The following is a 15,335-nucleotide window of genomic DNA, read 5'->3' on the forward strand; positions in this document are numbered from 1 at the left end:
CATTCGCAGCATGGTACACAAGTACCATTGTCTTGAAGTGGATTCTAGCAGTTACCGGAAGCCAGTGAAGGGAGCGGAGGAGCGGCGTGGTGTGTGAGAATTTAGGAAGGTTGAAGACCAGGCGAGCCGCTGCATTCTGCATGAGCTGCAGAGGTCGGATGGCACATGCAGGCAGGCCAGCCAGGAGGGAGTTGCAGTAGTCTAGGCGTGAGATGATGAGAGCCTGGACCAGAACCTGGGACGCTTTCTGGGTCAGCTGGGGACGTATCCTCCTGATGTTGTAAAGCGTGTATCTGCAGAAGCGGGTTGTAGCAGCGATGTTTGCAGTGAAGGACAGTTTGTTATCTAGGATCACACCCAGATTCCTTGCAGTCTGAGTCGGGGAAACAACAGAGGTGCCGATGTTGATTGTTAGGTCAAGAGTGGGACAATCTTTACCCGGAAGGAAAAGCAGTTCAGTCTTGTCAAGGTTGAGCTTGAGGTGATGAGCAGACATCCACCGAGAGATGTGTGCTAGGCAAGCAGAGATGCGTGCGACGACCTGGGTCTCTGAGCGGGGAAAGGACAGAATTAGTTGGGTGTCGTCAGCGTAGCAGTGGTATGAAAAACCATGCGGGCTATATATTTGTTTATGTTAAAAGATATTTAATTCCAACTTCTGGCAACACCGAACCTATATGTTAAAAATAGATATTGAACTTCCTATATTTGTGTGGCAGGTGCACCAAAATGGAAATACTCAAATAAATAAAAAGGAACTAAGTACCAAACTTTAATAAATGTACTTAATAGCACTTTTTCTTTCCACCAGAGGTGCAAATTCCCTCACAAGACCAGTGTTTCAGTTTCTTTGGTGAATTAATCTGTCGTGATCATCCCGTGCTGTCCATTCACAGCAGGACCATGTGTACTCGCCTATACACCACTGAGTCCCCTTCATTGCAGGCGGACATGGCACAGCCTCACAGAGATGCCCCGCCATTACCCATTCAACGCAGGCTGGCCAACGCAAAACTGCAAAGAGCCAAGTGCACAAGGGCCCTGTTTTCCCCCCGTCTTTGATTTGTAAATACCTCTGTTTCAATGCAACAACTTCCAGGCTTGTATCTTATAACCATCAAACATTTACATGAGAAAGTTGACAAAGGCTGAAACAGCGGAGGAGGCCTGGCAACAAAGAGGCCCATTTATAGAGTACAGTCGGGGAGAGACACGGAGAGGGAGGGTAGGAGGAGAAGCTGGGAGGAGAGTTGAATTAATGAATTAAAAATGTCGTGAAACAGCGGCCGTCTGAATACTTTTGGGTTTATATAGAGAGGCGTGCAGGGGGGTCCTGGAGGAGTGGACAGCACAAGCTACTTTAACGTCTCTCAGTCCGGACACACTGGGCTCCCTCTCAGCTTCACATGCAGGAGGAACTGCAAACTGTGCTCATCTGATTACACAATGACCCAGTAACAGGGAGCCAGAACCGGTACTGCCAGTACCAGTGTGCTGGGAGACACTGACTGACCGCGGGTTAATCCTCACCCAGCCCTCGACTCTGATTTCATGTGTCTTTCTAGGAGTTTTTCCATTTATTTATTTTTCACTATAGGATGACAACGACGTAGAGGGAACAGCAAAAGAAAACAAACGATGCGATGTCAAAGTGAGAGGTGATGTAAAACATGCTCGAGCTGTCAACAAGTGGGCGTCGTTCAAAACCTTGAACTTTCTCGGCTTCTTTCAATCTTCTTCCAGAAAGATTGAATTGTATCCTGTCTGTTTTTTTCACATGTCTGTCGGACAGTGAAATTAAATACATCTTCATTTTCTGAAGCTGTCGTCAAAGTGAACTCCTGTTACAAGTCAACAGAAAGGTAAGAGACAAAACATTTTAAAATCAGTCTTTCTTTCTTTTATTTTTATACATTTCTTCTTTATATCTTCTGCTTTTTCTTCTTCTTTATTTGACTTGTTTGCAGGCCAATGTCATCGAATGTAACCCAGTACAAATCTCTACAGAGCACAGTGCAGCAACAGTTTGTTTGGTGGACTTAACTTAACTATGTTATGTTCTTAAAATGCTGCACTGTGTTAATCCTTCAACATCCCAGAACACACTTTTATTTTAGCTTTGATATCTCTCTTGAGTACAAATGTCATTGATAGTTCTCGTATAAGGGTTGCAGAGTGGGGAATTAACAGGTGGCAGCAACATCGCTGCTTCTACTGTGTTTTGTTTACAGTGTGGAGGGCTATTAGTATTAACAATAGAGGAAGTTCCACTTACAATGTATACCACTATGTATGACTGTTGCATATAATTATCTGGGTCTATGTCATTACATTAGGAGCATTAATAGCAGAAAATCTTACAAAAGTCAATCGTGAAATGGTTGCAACAATGTTTTTAGTTAAAGATACTTTAGTGTTCACTGAAAAGTTTACCTAACTAAAGTCTCAACATCCTGCACCTGTCTTGCATGCCTACCAATGATGAATGTAGATGCTTCATACTGTAGCAGTTAAGTGTAAATATTAAGATGCAAAACATAGGAATAACATGTAAGCTTCTGCAGCATTAACACGACACAAAGCTGAACGCTAGTTGTATGTATTGTTGTGTATAACAGTAATCAAAGTAGCAGAACATGTTAGCAGCGTGTGCAAAACATAGTTGATGGAACAGGTGTGATTGTGTTTTGACTCCAAGGCAACAGAAACTCTTGGCTCGGAAACCTTCAGTCAAAACAACTTGCATCTTTTCATTGAGAAATCTTCAGCAGCACCTCATCAGTAGTAGACCGGTCAGATTTACAGCAGAGAGACAGACGTTTGGCTACTACAGACTAAAGAAGATGGTAAAAGTTGTTCCTAAATTACAGCCCATTGGCCGGCAGCTGCTCTCTATTGTTTGATCTGGGTCAATGTCGTAACTCCTCGGTTACTTATTGTGGGCCGAGGAAGTGGAGGCGAGTGATGTTAAGATTTAGTTGGAAGTTTGAAAAAGACTGCTGGACACATTAAGACAAACGTCAGATCACCATGGCGACTAGTCCCATTTACTTCCTGTGGTTTAATTGAACAAGAAGGTAAACTATCTGTTAACATGGAATACACACTCTATAGTGGCCATGATGAAAATACACTGATTGTAGATGTTAGCTCAAGTTGCAGTGGGGGGAGATTACCAAAAATACCTATTGACTAACTGTATTGACTTTGTTGGTTGTGTTTAAAGCTTTGCATTTCCAAATGTAGTGATTTTTAGGTTTTAGCTTGAATTAAAGGCTGTCCGGTGTAAACTCTGGTGCTCAAATAATTTAGGATTATTTAAAATATCGTCTGTTTTAATCAGATAAGCCTATTTGTCGGCTTTGAGAAATCCTTTCAGGAGGCTGTGTGAACCAATCAGAGCAGCAACTATGGATACTATAGCAATGTATCCTCCTGGTAAGTGTGCGAGTGCAGAACCTGTGTACATACCAAAACAACTTGGTTAGGTTTAGGAAATAATTGCCGTTCGGGCTGTAGTGATGCTACTTTATGTAAGTAAAGAAGTTACAAAACAAAGTCAATCTTAAGATCTTTGTTTAGGTTAGAATAACTATGGAAGTGGCATTACTTAAGTACGGAAGTAACAAAACAAATAAGTATATTTGAAGAACAAGGTTTGGTTTAAGTTACTAAGGAAGTGTTGATGTTACGGAACAAGTAAATCAACGTTGACCCCAACTCTCCTCCCTATGGGAACTTTAGTGTTTATATTACGTCACCTGTCCTAGCACATGCAAATGTATTACGTGGCTTTTATAGTATTGACAATAACGTGTGGAAGTAAAGAGACAGACTAGGATTTAGAACAAATTAAAAGAAGGTCAACACAAAGCGGCGCTAAAGAAGAGGCTATTACTTAATGACATTGTCTGAAATAATTCAATGGTTATATAAAGACACATTGACACAACAGCAGCTCATTTGTATTTCGATGTGCAGCGTTCAGTTTGGCTCCAGTAGGTTTGTGGTTTCAACGTCTTGTGTTGGCTGAGTAGATGCCTTCTTGGCATGGCCTGTGTTGAGAGGCGGCTGTGGTGTGGACAGTGGTCACTGCCATTCAGTTTGTGTTGTATTGAGTCTTTTCAATGCAGTGTACTGGCTGCTAGGGGTTCTTTATGGCTGTGGACACTGGACAGGGGCACCGAGTGGAAGGGATTACTCTCTCCTCTGGAATACCAATGACCCTCTTTTGTCACAGATCTGTTTCCTCCACCTTGGCTCTATACAGTATACCCCTTCCTCTTGCTCCTTCACCATCCATTTCCCTCCCTCTTCCTCTTTCACCCCCTTTGTCACCCGATGCTCAATTCTCTCTCAATCCTCCCCTCAAAACCAATTATTCTCTCTCTTCTTCCCCCCCATCTCTGCCCCCTCACAATGTCAAGCACTGCATACTCACACACGATCAAACACAGTTGCAAACACACACACACTTTAACCCTCCGTACCGCTCTCCTCTCCCCGTCCAACTTGCTCTCTCTTTCACTCACTCGCTCACACAGTCGTATTTTTCAATGGTGGCTTTTGTCCCTTTCATCTCCTGGAAAACAAAGGATTCTTGTGCGCACAGGACAGAGGGAAGGAGAGGGATGGAGAGCCGGATGGAGAGGAAGAGATCCTGACCTTGAATGTAGAAAAAAATCATTTTACAAGAGAGGAAATCCATCAGTATTACTGTCAGTACAACTGATACAATCCCTAAATATTGTTTTAGCATCACTAATATTGATATAACTTGCTTTGTAAATTTGATAAAACTGGTGACTGTAAAGGATAAAGGATAAGGGCCATAATTGTACAAAACATAGTTGGGCATTTAGCTGCTAGGTGGTGGAGACCAAAGCAGAGGTAAAAGGGGAGTCAAAATTGGACCCAGCAAGAAGAAACTAGCAAGAAGAAGTTTGCAAAACAACTGTATGAGTTATAATAATACAATAATAATATAATACAATGATATAAGGCAAGGCAAGGCAATTTTATTTATATAGCACTTTTTAGCACGTGGCGATTCAAAGTGCTTTACAGATTAAAAGCAAAAGACATTTAAGAACAAATACAGCATAAATACATTATTAAAAAGGCATTTAAAAACAGGCATAATAAGCATAAAAATAAATATACACAGCAGGTACAGAATACATGACTAAAAAGGCATACTGTATGTGAGTATGGGCAGCTCAATTAAAAGCAGCATAACTAATATATAACATAATTCCGTTTACACGTTGTTGTGCTGCCAACAAATTGTTGAATACTACTTTACAGATATATTAGTATTGCAAGTTACTGTATTACTGTGAGTACAGTCTTGACCTGACAAACCAAACATTCCTTTGGACAGTCAATGGTATTGTATTGTGTTGTAAGTGCTTAAGAAGTCTATACGTTCAATACACAAGTGTGTGTTTACTGTATGTGTAGGCAGGCGCTCTGCAGGGTTCAGAGTTCAGCTGGAGATGGACACGGCCAATCACAAGGTCCTCTTCTTGACCCCGCCTCCCTCCCTTTTTCTCCCCCTCCACATTTTAGTATTCAGAGCACAGACATCAACACAGATCTCTATTCATTCACTCAGTGTGAGCTCCAGCCTGGAGAGAGGAGAGAGAAGGGTCAGAAAGGACAGGAAAGGACAGAGCGTATCAGATTGTCGTGTTTCTTAGGCTTTTGTTTGTGTTTTGTTTTTGGTTCGTTGTATTTGCTCCGGAAAGCAGAGGCAGTTTGAGACAAAAGGGCCATTTAGTAAACAGTGAGTGTGAGCAAGAGAGAAGGAAAGAAGGATGTGGATTAACTGCAACCCAGATGAGAGTAAAACTGTTAAGTTTGTACAGGGAAAAACCCAGACAGTGACAATAAGTGTCCATGGCACCCAGGGGTGGGACGAGGGACTTCTCTTTCTGATATACTGCCAACAATTATATACTGATCCATCCTATCACATTACTCGACCAGTGTTGGACAGGCATTCAATTGACAACCAGCACTTAGCTTGAATATTGAGTGATGGCGTAGTTTTACGGGAATACAACTAGCCTACATTAGCCATTATGAACAAACAAATGTGTGCCCAAATGTTAATGAACACATCCCAAATTTCCTTCAAATCCAGTTGATCATTAAGACGCTGGATGCAGTTGAGGTCATTGCTCTGCGCAGACTAATAAAGTATGTATCATTGTACTGTAGCATTGACTTCCTCTCAAAAGCTAGATCTGTCTCCAAAATATTGCACATCTGCCTGTAACATCTGCTGCACGATCTGCATAATTTAGGTCTCCACTCAAGGCAGAGTATAAAAAGCAGCTTTCAGCAAAATAGGAGAGGGTGGTCCAGCTGAAGAGCTAACTGTCCTTGATTCAAATCTAAAGACTTATTTTTCTTAATCCTTTTAATGTTGGATAACACTCACTGGTTTCTCCTCATCTCAATTCAGTAGCAGTCTTCCGCAACCGACACGTGAATGAGCCTGCACTATCAAGCTTTTAATGTGAAAGAACAGCTGTGCCTTCACGCTGAAAGGGGGCTTTTATTTTGACAGGGCCAGCTGCCTCTAATGAAAGGATGTGGGGGGCTTAAAAGGACCACCTTGGATAGCCAGAACACTGTCCAGTTGATGTTCTTATAATCCCCATTTCATTTCGTCATTTTTCTCATTTAAGTGGCTATGAAATGTTCCATCTTTTCTTCTTTTTCACACTTCCTGCACCTTTTCATTTGGACTCACCTGCTGTTCACTTAATTTCACATACGAGTAATGCCTTTTTTTTTCTCACAATCTTACCCCTCTTTGACTTTCAATATATAGCCCCTTTACCCACAAGGTTCTTATTCTCCTAACCTCCTGTTGTCTCCTTTTCCTGTGTCCAACTCCCTGTAGCGCCAGCCATGACCTCAGCCACTCCTCCCTCCTCAGAAGGCTCCTCCCCTCAGAAAATATGCCACTCCCAGACACAGACTGACATCACTAAGCCCCTGCTGGGCTCCCCGACGGGGCCCGGAGGTGCTGGTGCAGGTGGAGGAGCAACAGATGCTGCAGGGCCCAATGCTCTGCGAAGAAGGCGCCGCGTCCTCTCAAAAGACGGACGAAGCAATGTGCGAATCGAGCATGTAAGCGGGCGTGGAGCGCTGTACCTTCGTGATCTCTGGACGACTTTTCTGGACATGCAATGGCGCTACAAGTTCTTCCTCTTCTCTGCCACCTTTGCTGGGACCTGGTTCGTGTTTGGAGTGCTTTGGTACCTAGTGGCATTGATACATGGAGACCTACTTGGTAAGGAGCAAGGAGGAAGGACAGTTAGAGTCAGAGGAGAGAAGAAAAGGATAGGAAATGAAGTTTAATGACTTTGGACAATAAACTTGGACATTTATGGTGAACTGTCTTGAAATGTGGTACTAATGCTCTTGTCATTCCCTGAAGACCAATCGTACTTTGGTGTTCACCTGACCCACACATTAGTACCTCATGCAGGATATGAGTTGTATGCAATGATCAGCAACATTATCAGCCGCCGAAAGATACATTGCAGTCTTATAAACATCTCACTGGTTGTCCTTTTGACCACATCATCTTCAATAAAGAAAGGCTTTATCCGTGTACTTTTGCTTCATGTAAAAAAGACCTATGAAGTGCAAGTACTGTTTTTTATAATTGAGTTAATATTGAAGAAAGAAACAGAGTCAAGCAGTTGAAGAAAGAGCATGAGAAAGATCCGGCAAAACACTGGTAGAGGGAACAAAACATTCCTTGATCATTTGTTTACACCCCTAAACCCAAGATCTTGTGTTCTTCCTCCCACCCTCCAGAGTTTGACCCCCCCTCCAACCATACTCCATGTGTAACTGAGGTGAAGACCCTTACAGGAGCCTTCCTCTTCTCTCTCGAGTCTCAGACCACAATTGGCTATGGTTTCCGGTGCATCACCGAGGAGTGTCCTGGCGCCATTATCCTGCTCATCTGTCAGCTGGTCATTACCATGGTGATGGAGATCTTCATCACCGGCACTTTCCTTGCCAAGGTATTCAAATTTAGTTTCTGAGGTTAATTTCACCAAAAACATCTCATAGGCTCTTCCGTTATATTTATTGGATAGTTGGCTTGGGATGATGCAGTTTATTGCTCATTCTTCAAACCCCCTCTAATATTACTCTGATATGATTGTCCTTCCTTTACCCACTTTGTATCAGCACATAAATGCATACAGAACATCACCATGTTGATTATTACCTCCTATCTTTTAAAAGCAAGGTTATCTAAACAGTTTACTCTTCCCCTGTAGTTAAACAACTTATTAGATAAGTAGATGATTGCTGTTTGTAGTAACAGGAATTGCCTTTTTTTCTTCTCTTTTTCCCTTATTTTGTAGGTTGCTCGCCCCAAAAAAAGAGGTGAGACGGTGAAGTTTAGTCAACACGCCGTTGTGGCAAATCACGAGGGTCACCCCTGCCTCATGATCAGAGTGGCCAACATGCGCAAAAGCCTTTTGTTAGGATGCCAGGTATGCACGTTGCTTTTAAGTATCATGACTGAAACCCTGAATACAAACAGTTTTTTTTATGCATATGATGCTCTGCCTGTTTTTCATCTCTGTGTATGAGCTTTACCTTTGATTTCACCTCATGCCAAGATGGAAATGAACCCTGTGACACTGAAAAACAATCACAATTAAAAGCCCAGTGAAGGAAGAAGGAAGGAAAATATTATTATGAGACCCATTATCTCTTGTATGTATAGCGCTTGCTTGACAGAAGCTTTATGACTAGTTTGACATGTAGTTTATGACACGATCAGTAATGGACATGTCAGGTAATGCCATGCCATGCAGTTGGCCATTGCAGGTATTAAACCTAGGGCCTTTTGGTTACAGGAGGCCTTCTGCAAACTCTTGGCTACATTTACTGACTCCATCTTGGCTCCCAGGTGACGGGAAAGCTTCTTCAGACGTCGCTGACTAAGGAGGGCGAGACGGTGCGGCTGGATCAGCGGAATGTACCTTTCCAGGTGGACACGTCCAGTGAAAGCCCCTTCCTCATCATCCCCCTGACTTACTACCACATCATCGACGACAACAGCCCCCTAAGGGCCTGGGCAGCCAAAGGTAGGTCATGGCTCTTATGTCAACATTTTAAACCAACAAAGCAAACTAGAATATCTGTAGTTTACTGTACGTTTCATAGGGCTCAATAACTCTTTGTATGGGCACTTACTATGTTGAATTTGGTTCATGTGTTCTGTATCATTTCATGCCTTATGTGGAAATTACATAAAACAATTTACTTCCAACAATCATCTGGTGTAAAAAGTTGTAATATGTTCTAGGACTTGGTCGATATCCTAATTTAAAACCAACGCGAATAACTGTACGTACAATCAACATGTATATGTATGTAGGTGTATTGGTATTTACGGTCATGTGCTGCGTGCTTGGCTGCATCGTCTAGAGTTGGGCCGGTTTGGCACTAGAGGAGAGGGTTTCTTTGGCTGGAATGTGTGTGAGAGAGATCGGCAGAGACACCCCTCATTAGAGCACAATGCTGTACAGTCCGGGGTGCTGACACGAAAACCTGCACAGATCCACTTACAGCAGCAAAGAGCTCTCGGCCCTGGAAACCAGAAAGGTATCAGTATTGGCGGACTCTGATCGTGGAGCTATTTACACTCAGACTACTCATTTACTGTAGACAGCTTTCCATGGCCTCACTTGACACACTTTCTGATATTATTGTAATCGACCAATTACTATCCCTTACCGCTGTTTCCCTTTAACTTCAACATTCATTTCTGCCTGTTTTCTTTCAGTCATCATTTCCTCCCCTTCAGCAGTTATTTTAATGTAGCCATATTAAAGGGATTATATTACTGCACACATTATACTGTTTATAGCACTACAGTAATCCCTCTTCTAAGGGCCTACTGTAACAGTTTGTGATGCAAAGTCTCCAATGTTGCTTCATCTGGATTGTTTCCTTGTAGCATAAATCCAGAAAGTAATGCCTTAAAAGCACAACTAACTAAAAACTAATGCTTGTACCATATAATTTTGGGACCATATTAAGCTGCCTTTGACTTTAAGAACCAAATAGGCTGTAATATATGTATGCAAAATAACACAGACTTTAATCCTTGTAGCACTTTCAAGTACCAGATTTTAGATGTGTTACAGTGTGTGAGAATGTAAGAAATGTGTGAGTTAGCATTTACACCCAAAGAAATAACCTCTGTCCCAGTGTGACCTGCGATGCGCTCCATGTATAGGCTAGAATAGATCATGGATGGATGCTTGGATTGCTGTGTGTAATGAAAATGTGTAAACGTTTCTAGTTTTTGGACATACATTAGTGATACTACACATTACTGAGCACACTTCTGTACTTCATGGGTCTTTGAACAGAGCTTAAGAAGTCCCTGCAGAGCTTGCTTTATGTTATCCACATGTACAGTACTTAATTTAGGGGTTTGGAACTGCTCTGATGGAAACTGTCTTCTAGTGCAGCAGTGTGTGAATTGTGTTGGCATTATGTGACTTTGAGTCAGTGAATAAGAAGGGCAGGACACTGTGGAGATGTTCTACAGGAGAGGCTTCAATGCTGTCCAAACCACTGAGCTAGAATATCACTACATTCCTCTTAACAATGTAAGAATTGTATGTGTTTATATACACTGGGCCATACAGATAGAAAATGAAAGTGTGTGCCAACTGTGGGAAACTACCTCGATGACTCAATCAAATACTTTTGTAATTCCTGTCGAGCTGAAAATAAACAAAACTTGACTTTGGTTGATGAAAGGTTCTTATATTGCTAAATACTAACACTGGGAATGCCAACATGCTGATGTTTAGCAGCTATAACGTTCCTTATCTTACTTTAACAGGTAGCATGTTAAGTTTGCTTTTTAGCATAATTCACATCACAGAGGCTTATTTCATAGTGTCTCACTGTAATATGGAACAACCTCTAGATACAAGGATTTAATGTTTTACTTCAAACATTATAGAGTTTTAAAGTCCACCAAAATCTCCAAATTGTAGAACATGAGTGTATGAATAGTACATTGGTTTGTTCACGATTATCAGCTCTGTTTACAATTCTTATTGCTCTAAATCTGCTCTAAGTCTGATTTCATGGCAACATACGCAGCAATAGCATTCCTAGCCATGCTGCTTGGGAGATCACTACATAAATACAGATGGAACCCTTAGCTCCACCCAAAATAGGCGAATAAAGAGAATCCCCCAACCAAGTTTACCATAGTGAGTACAAGCAGTTGCGAAACGTTGTGTTTTTGCCCTGGTGGGAGCGGTACTGGGTCCGGGTTAGAGTAAGGACTGTTTAGACAGATGACAGAGTCTGCATTCTGAGTGAGGCCTGTTGATGCAGGTGTGTGTTTGGTTGAGTGCACATGTCTTCAAGTGTGTCCTTTGTGTTATTTGGTTTGTGTGTCGATGAATGACAAGCACATTCTGCGTTGTGTTGTGAATGTCTCTTAAAGATATATTAAACATTAATGATGGGAATATATCCAACATGTGACGGCTTTTTTCATTGAATGTGTGTTCAAATTTCAGAAAGTGTTTGTGTGTGATGTGTTCAAGCCCTGTGTTTTTTGAATCAGTGTGTAAGTGAGACATTTTGTTACGAACTCAGGCACTTATGAGATAGGACCCATTTGCACGACCCGGGAGACAGAGGTAAAGTATTGGTTGGATACTTTATTTTCCAAAATACAGCAAAAAATGGTCACTAACTAATCTCAGGATGAGATGACAAAAAATGAGAACAAAAAGAAAATCGCTCACGTGGTGAGGAACAAAACTTTTCACGAGTACAAAAAAGAGCATAGACCTGACCAAGGCAAAAGACAAGGAGCACATACAGTAGACCTGAACATGACAAGAGATGAAAACGAACTGACACTGGGAGACAGGGGAATTTAAACACAGGGTAACAAGACACAGGTGGGAATAATCAGGGGCGGTACTGACGCTGATTAGCACAGGAGACACAGAAGGGGTGACAGGTGAAAACAATCAGGAAATTAGACACACCAGGGAAAACTAACGACAGACAGGAAAACACAGGGAAAAAAGACCAGACAATATACAGGGAGGAAAACATGACAAGGAGAACAGAAAAACACCCACTACCAGACACACAAACTTAAAACCGTGACATGTTTTTATGTTTGAAAATGTCAGGCCATGCGGGTGCACAAAAGGAGAGTGAATGATGGACCCACATTTGTTACTTGGTTGGACAAGACTCTAGAGCAACTGTTTGCTTACATGTTAGCAATAACTACTTTCATAATTTAGTGCACAATGTTGTGTTTTCATCTTGTTATGCTGCCCCCAAGTCGCAAGAAACAAAAATGCATTACAATTCATTTTAGAACATGGCTTGATTTATAATGTTTTTTGTTGTTGTTGTTAACCCTCCGGTGTCCTCTGTCCTCCAGGTGGTGGCTGGACAGACCCTGACCTGGCTGACTTTGAGCTGCTGGTGATCTTGAGTGCCACCGTTGAGCCGACCTCCGCTACCTGCCAGGTTCGAACGTCCTACCTTCCAGATGAGATCCTCTGGGGCTACGAGTTTCCCCCAGTCGTCTCCCTGTCTCCCTCAGGGAAATACGTGGCCGATTTCGCCTTTTTTGACAAAGTTGCCAAAACCAAAACCCCACCTGTCTTTAAGCAGGCCTTGCCACCGAGCCCGCCCTCACAGGCGACCCGTCGCCACGGCAGCAAGGAGGCAGGGACAGACCAGGAGAAGATGCGACTGGAAGAGAACTACAGGGGGGAAGAGAAAGGGAGAGAGAGAGGGCGCATCCGAGATAGCAGCCCACTTAGTGTTCGAATTAGTAATGTGTGAGGGAAGAGAGACAGGAAGTGGTTATAGGAGGTTGATGCGAAACTGAGATAGATAAAGTTGACACAGGAAGAAAACAACCAGCTGCTCACACTGTGATACCCAAACATCTTCTGCACAAAACCACCCACACATTTCAAAGGGAATTAAACACCTGTAACCACAGGTCTGTAGACAACACAACACCGAGCAAGTTACAAACCCAACATGTACAAATGTGCAGCACAACAAGTCCTCCACAGAGACATTTTCTACACTCATTGTTACTTTTTGGAAAAGACTTGATATACTGGATGCTCCAACACTGCAGAATCCTTCATCTCACCAGGGCATTTCTGTCTATAATGTAGCCCTATAGGGTTATAGAAATAACTTAATCTGATTCCAATAGAAATCAACTTATTTTGAGAAATGTCTAGAAATGTGTTACTCTTACTTGAACCAAGAAGGAATTATAAAAGTAAACATGATTTCAGAAAAAAGCAAATTTCTATTTCTTCTGAAAATCAACGACAACAACGGACACATTGACCTGATAAGAAGATTATAATAATTTTCAGTGTAGTTTAACGTCTGATAAGGATGTTAATCACTGAATCACGGTACTGTTTTTCCCCTTTTTTATATTAACAAAATACCTGCAAAAGGGTAGGTACTGGAACCATGTTATATATTTGGCAAATTATTTTAAAGGAATGTATCATATTTTATGTACCCAATAGTTTCTAACATCGTTTTGTTGCACCTGAAAATATTGTGCTTTTTGATGAGAATATATTTTTCTTGTTTATTGGGGTTAATATGTTTAGTAATACTACTAAAAGCACTTTAACTTGAAAAAAAAGTGGCAACGGAATAACTGAACTAACTGATACTTAATGCACTGTAATAAATGATTAAATCTTGTGTTATGATTGGGGAATGTAAGTGTGAGTATGCGTTTTTGGTTGTATGAACTTATTTGTCTTGAATGTTTTGTACAGTATGAGTTGATGTACCTCTGTGCAGTGTATACAACTATTTTTATACATTCTAAAATTTGATAGACAACTCCACATTTACCATATTATCAATGCAGAAAGTTATTTCCGTAAAGCAGGCCGCACTGCGCCCACCTTTTTACTGCTGTCATTTTTTTCCAGCCAATGAGTGTCTAATCAACTGATTTTTTTTGTATTAGATAAATTCGTATATTTGAAGGAAAATATCATGCCTATCTTTTTACTGTACATGGAAATAAAATGTAATCAACTTGTGGTTCTTGTTAAAGGGAAAATAAAATCCTTAGTGAATAAAAAGTATTTTTTTAACTAAAGGAATGAGGAGCATTAGAAATGTTTTACAAGAATGTAAATTGCAACAAAATAGTTTCTATTCTTAAAAAAATATGATATTCTTAAATGATATATTATAAAACTGAGGTTCTGTTTTAAATGTTTCCTCTTGGTAGAAATGAAGAGCTACTATTCAAATGAAAACATCTGCTGCTCCAGACAAGCCCAATGGAAAATATTCAAAATCACTGAAAATATTTCAGTATCAATGTCTGGTGAGACTGGTTGTATTTGTTTATAAAGCCTTCTGTGTACACTGTATATGGATCACTCACATTGGTCTAACTTTTTGAGTAAGCACTTTTAAGTGGCTGTTTTAATAAATGTATTATTTACAACATGTCTACTGTATCTGTGTGCTTTTAATTATTTAGTGGGAATGCTGACACAGAATTCCAACTATCTGTTATGCTACGCACGCAATTCTTTATTATTCCGCCGGGTTATTTTGCGCCTCTTCTTCTCCCACATTGAACATCGCAGAAACTCCGTTCAAACATCAAAACGTTCAGCTCGGTCGGGAATCGATGGCTATTACTTTTATCATTTATAACTTTCATAATTCCAGAGATACATCCCATAATTCATCACATTTTTTAACATGGAAGTCAATAGAGAACCGCAGTGACGCGTCCAAAAACCCGGAAGTAAGTTAGCATTTTTAGCACTTCCGGTTCCTTCCTCAAAAAGCAATGCATTTTTTCCATAGGGTTTTGGAAAATAGCTCGAAATAAGGTCTGTGGTCGACACAAATTTAAGAGATAAATCAGGTTTTGTTCTACGACATTAAATACATCAGCAGTGATCCCACTGGTGATTTTTGAAGAGTTTACGTGTCTGAAAAACGATGGTTGTTACCGAGTGGCTGAATAGGACTACAGAAATTGTCGAGGCCGTTGTACGTCATTACGCCAAACACGTAAACACTCCCGCTAAGTTTGTTTTCCCCTGTGTTCTGCTTGAAAGCAAGTACATACATGCCTATCTTTAGTATCTGTATATCTATATCTGACCAGTAGAATCTGTATTTTTGAAATTGTCGTTTTTAACACCGTAGTTTTACAAATGATAGAATAATTAATTACCAGTGTTTTCCAATTT

At 41.0% G+C, this 15,335-nt stretch overlaps 1 protein-coding gene across 1 annotated transcript; it reads left to right on the forward strand.

The window, feature by feature from the left end:
• The first annotated feature begins 1,314 nt into the window (after positions 1-1,314).
• Positions 1,315-14,576, forward strand: LOC104956808 (potassium inwardly rectifying channel subfamily J member 10). Its single transcript, XM_010784350.1, has 6 exons — positions 1,315-1,862; positions 6,917-7,309; positions 7,843-8,054; positions 8,403-8,534; positions 8,957-9,134; positions 12,494-14,576. The coding sequence occupies exons 2-6, from the start codon at positions 6,925-6,927 to the stop codon at positions 12,901-12,903; spliced, it is 1,317 nt and encodes a 438-aa protein (XP_010782652.1). The 5' UTR covers positions 1,315-1,862; positions 6,917-6,924; the 3' UTR covers positions 12,904-14,576.
• The last annotated feature ends 759 nt before the right edge of the window (positions 14,577-15,335 follow it).

Source organism: Notothenia coriiceps, unplaced genomic scaffold (assembly GCF_000735185.1).
Source record: "Notothenia coriiceps isolate Sejong01 unplaced genomic scaffold, NC01 NC01_scaffold00026384, whole genome shotgun sequence".
Classification (NCBI taxonomy): Eukaryota; Metazoa; Chordata; class Actinopteri; order Perciformes; family Nototheniidae; genus Notothenia; species Notothenia coriiceps.